Source organism: Enhydra lutris, unplaced genomic scaffold, assembly GCF_002288905.1.
Source record: "Enhydra lutris kenyoni isolate GAN:26980312 unplaced genomic scaffold, ASM228890v2 scaffoldscaffold33, whole genome shotgun sequence".
In the NCBI taxonomy this organism is placed as follows: Eukaryota; Metazoa; Chordata; class Mammalia; order Carnivora; family Mustelidae; genus Enhydra; species Enhydra lutris.
In genome coordinates, this window is record NW_019154117.1 from 1,866,119 (window position 1) to 1,870,885 (window position 4,767).

The 4,767-nt window shown below is 60.4% G+C and overlaps 1 protein-coding gene across 1 annotated transcript in view; it reads left to right on the plus strand.

The window, feature by feature from the left end:
* The first annotated feature begins 1,110 nt into the window (after nucleotides 1-1,110).
* Nucleotides 1,111-4,767, plus strand: part of LOC111153493 (semaphorin 4D) — a 47,332-nt gene continuing 43,675 nt past the window's right edge. The window contains exon 1 of the mRNA XM_022512546.1: nucleotides 1,111-1,145. Within this exon, the coding sequence (XP_022368254.1) occupies nucleotides 1,114-1,145 (32 nt within the window). The 5' untranslated portion in view covers nucleotides 1,111-1,113. The remainder of the gene's footprint in view (nucleotides 1,146-4,767) is intronic.

The following is a 4,767-nucleotide window of genomic DNA, read 5'->3' on the forward strand; positions in this document are numbered from 1 at the left end:
GGCCGAAAAGATCCGGGTTCAGGAGGGGCTGGAGAGGACCCTGTGTGACTCTGGGGGACACTTGTGATTGCGCTTTGGATTTGTATCAGACACGACGAAACATACCTTAAGGCCTCACATCACTTGTTTGTTCTTAAACGTGACTCCTGGGGATGTCTGAACTGACACATGTGGCCTGAATGTGTGGCTCGCTGGGCATTTCTGTTGGAAGCAGGCATCTGGACTGCGGCTGTGAGTGCCTGTGCCCGTCGGGTGGGCCCGATTAGTGGCGGGTCCTTGGGGCTTCAGGAGCACGTGAGACCCGCCCTAAGCGGCCTGCCTCCGCATTTCCGCGGCATTGACTCGTAGGTGGCTGGCCCTCATCGGAGACGCGGGCTCTGCACTCAGAGGGCATCTCTCTTGCACAGAGACCCAGCACTCGGCTTTGTGGGCACACTCGTCCCTGCAGGGCCCCCCGGCTCCCCGATCCCAGCCCCCGTGTCCCTGTTTTCTGTGCATAAAGGAGCATGCCATGCGCCAGCAGCCTGGTCTTCCGCCGGCAGCCATCTCCCGCACACGCTGGTCAGCCAGCCACCTGCTCGTGATGGTGTTGGGAACCATGGGCTTCGTTCTGGCGGGAGGGGGGACCACTGGGTAACCCCGTCCTGCCCCTGGGTGCACCGTGCCTTCGGCCTCCCGGGGTCCTGCTGCCAGGGGCTGTCGTGGGGGCCGTGTTGGGCCGAGCCAGAGTCCCGGGAACAAACCCACAGGCGTATCCACATCTGGCCAGGCTATTTATAGCGCACAAAGGCCCGCTTTTCTCTGACGGGGCGGGCATATGGCAGGGCTGTCATGCACACGGTGAAGCCAGTGAACTGAGCCTTTCACTTCGCGACTCGCTGGGGTGTCTGACACGTTCTCCGGCACGTGCCCCGGCCCTGGGGGTCACATCTCCGCTGCTGCTGGCGAGCGAGCCCGTGCACGGGGTGCAGTGTCGGGATGGCATGGCTGGCCCAGGGTGGCAAGCCCCAACTCCCCCACCACCCCCAGGGGAGGACGGGCCCCTGCAGACCCCATCTCTGCGCTGAACTCCTGTGTTGGGCACCAGGGTCTCCACGCGGGGGAGGTGCTCTGATGTTGGGGAGGATGGAGCATACGCGGAATCAGTAAGTTGGTCAGAAGCAGTGAGATGGTCCTGGGTGCACAGGAGGGAAATCCGGGAGAGGGGGCACCGGGAGGCCTCGCTGAGGAGGGCGGCTGGGGAAGGGAAGTTAGGGCGGTGCCTGGGTCTGGGGAGATATTCCCCAGGCAGAGGGGACAGCAGCTGCAAAGGCTCCGAGACAGGACTGTGCCTCCTGTATTCAGGGTACCTGGGGCGCCTGGCAGCTTCTTGGCGCTGGGGATGCTGGGATGGGAGCCCTGGAGCCAGGGGTTTGGATAGGCCCACAGCCTTCTGCGGGACAACGGAGCACAGCAGGGTGCAGGGTGGCCTGTAGGAGGTTGTGGTGTGGTCTGGAGAGGGGGTGGTGACACAGGCCTGGGGCACAGCAGCCAAGGTGGGGGGATAGCCCGACTAGGCCTTTGTTTGGAGCAGAGCTGAGAGGACTTGCTGACAGGTTGGGTCTGCAGTGAATGGTAGTCGAGGGTACTGCAAGTTTTGGCTGAGCAACTGGAGAAATGGAGGGTCCTAGATGAGCCCAGCTCTCCAGGAGGCAGGGAGGCAGGCCTGGGGACAGGTGAAGTTTCAAAGAGTGGATGGGCTGGGGCCCTAAGCCCAGAGCTGGGGAGATGTCTGTAGACCAAGTGAGGGGTCTCCCGGGGGTGGCTGCTTGCCCGGGAAGAGCCTTGTCCATGTCTGTGTCAGTGGAGCTGGCTGGGCGGGACTCCTCAGGAAGCCTCGGTCACCACTGGAAGGACAAGGGCTGTGCCACAGGAGTGGGGGTCAGCGTTGCTTGTGCAGGGAGAAGGGGTGCTCCCTGGCCGAGCTCTGGGCACTGATGAATCTGGAGGCAGGACTGGGAGTGTGGACGAGGCCAAGCTCACCATGGGGTGCCCTGGCCGGCCTGAGGACTCTGTAGCCCACGTGGTGTGGGAGCAGGGATGGTTTTAGCAGGGAGGCGCCTCCCTCCTCCCGTGCAGACCTGCACAGACAGTCCTCGTGCCTGGAGTGTTTCCCGGGAAAGGCAAGGCTAACCACCGGGGTCGGGAGCAGCCCCACCTCTCAGCCCAGTGGGCACTCATGTTTGCCGGCACGAAGTGGCCCATGTTTGCCCACTGCCTCACTGTAAGCCGAGAGGCCGGGGAGCATTCATTACAGAGAGGAGACGGTGCCTCTTGTCTTCCAGGCTGAATTTGGGGGTCGGGGAGGTGATTCCCGACTGAACAGGTTTCCCTTGCAGCTTGGACTAGGTCCTACTTGCAGGTCCTACTTGGAGCTGCCGCCCAGGCAGTGGGATTAGTCCTGTGGTCCCTTGTAGGAAGCTGAGGAGTGGCCCCGAACAGGTCAGGCTCAGTCCCTGGAACTTTGAGTGCCGCCTTGGCTGGAGCCGTCTGTGCCTGTGTGAGTCAGTTAAGGACATTGACGTGGGAAGGGGTCCCGCGTTCCCTGGTTACCCAAATGCCATCCCAGCAACCTTCCAAGAGGAAGGCAGGGGTCGGGGAGGTGGAAGACGAGCAGAAGGTGATGGTCGTGAGGACAGAGGTTAGAGTTGTATGTGCACAGTGGCTGGTTTTAGGTGGTAGCTTGGTGTGCCTCCAGCGCCCAGATACCTGGTCCACCAGGATTCTGGGCGTGTCTGTGAGGGTGTTTCTGGACGAGATTCACACTCACATCAGAGGACAGTAAAGCAGACTGTCCTCCTGGGTGACGGTGGGCCTCGCCCAATGAGTGGAAGGCCTGAACGTGCAGAAAGGTGGAGCGAGGGAGAATTCCCGCTCTGCCAGGCTGCGCCGAGCTAGATGGTGGTCTTCTCCCACTTTCCGATCCAGGCTGGAGCTGGGACCTGCACCATCCTCTCTCCAGGGTCTCCAGCTCGCCCATGCGCATATCAGGGCTTCCAGCCTGCAGGACTGTGGGATCTGATTTATTATACTAAATCTCTTTATATGTTTACATTCTATTGATTATGCCTCTGGGGACCCTAACTAATACAGTGGCCACAAATTAAGGAATGCCGGCAGCCACCAGAAGCTGAACGAGGCAGGGAAGGGTCCTGCCCAGAGCCTCCAGAGGGGACGCGGCCCTGGTGACACCGTCATTTCAGCCCGGCGAAACTGATGTTAGACGTGGGGCCTTCATAAGGGAGAGAGAACAGATCGCCGTTGCTCTAAGCCACCCAGTCTGTGGTCATTGAAATGTTAGAGCGGCCACAGAGCAAGAAGACACAGCCAGTGTAAACAGGGCTGCCCGAAATACTGTGGCCACATGCACGGGGCTGTGACTGAGTGTGTGGATTTCAGGGAGTGGTCGTGCTGGGTCAGGGCGTGGGTCTCTTTGTTCCGTAGACCACGTCAGATCTGTTTGGGAGACGATCCAGTGGTGGATGTCTCCTCTGCGAGGCCGTGCTTCTGGTTGCGGGGCGCTTTCTCGGCGGCGGCCACGGGGGCTTCCGGAGCGCGTCTATCTGCAAGGGCAGAGCTGTGGGACGCCGTGCCCTCGCGTGCTGGTAAGTCAGGCTCTTCGCGCACAGGGATAGAGGCGCCTCGAGCTGTGACTGGGCCGTTGTGTTCTCTCGGGCTGTTGCTCATTGCCCATCTGTAGCGGCTGTGTGTTACGGACGTGGATGATTGTCTCCTGCCTTGAAGATGCTGACCACCCCACCCCCACCCCGTTCTGTTTTCTGCTGCTTGTTCTGGTGTCATTCGCCGTCAGGATTAGGTCATTTTGCAGCTGAATGTGTCTCTGTTTATTATGACTCTGTTACCAGTGTCCATCAGGAAGGTGACCTGGGCTGTCTCTTGGTTACCTGGCGGGCTTGTCTCGTTTGGTGTTCTTGGACCCCGCCCTTGAGCACATCTAGAATGCATGTGCGTAACGTGGACTAAGATTGTTGAGGGTGGGGGAGTCTGATTTTCTGCCCTTCTGTGCGCCGGTCCCAGTAACTCAGCAATCCACCCTCTGACCAGGGAATTGAGCTTCCATTCTGCAAGGTGTCCTGGGCTCACGGGCACTGGTGCCCGTTGGGGGTTGTCACTCCCATCCCACTGGCCTGTCTCATTGGTAGCAGCTGTGCGGTGTGTTTCCACGGCAGGTGCAGGACCCCTCCCGCCCCCGGCTCTGTGACTCGGGGAGACATTCTGGCAGTGATCCGTGCGTGCACGTAGGACTGCATGTGCATGTTGGCGTGTTCTTGTGGCCGCTGGGCAGAGGACGATGTGGGTGGACGCAGGAGAGCTGCACTGCTAGGGGCAGCAGGGAGGATGGTATGGTGTAGGTGGGAGGGGGAGCTTGGCAGGAAGGGACTCGACACTGTCAGGTTGTGTAAAGTTACCTCTTGCTGCCTGGAGAGTTTTAAGGAGCTTATAAAATAAGTGAGGCGGTGGTATCTGAGGAATCACGCACTGAACAGTGTCGTCACGGAGGAGTGACGAGACAGCACATGCTGCTGGCTCCACCACTGTGCGGGGGGCATGCCCTGCCATGGGCTTCCTCTGGGCACGGGTGCTCTTTATGCACGGTGGGGCGTGTGTGAGCACGGTGGGGGAACTGCATGTGCATGGTGGGTGTGCATGTGCACAGCGGGGGGCGGTGTGTGTGCATGGTGAGGAGGTATGTCTGCATGGTAGGGG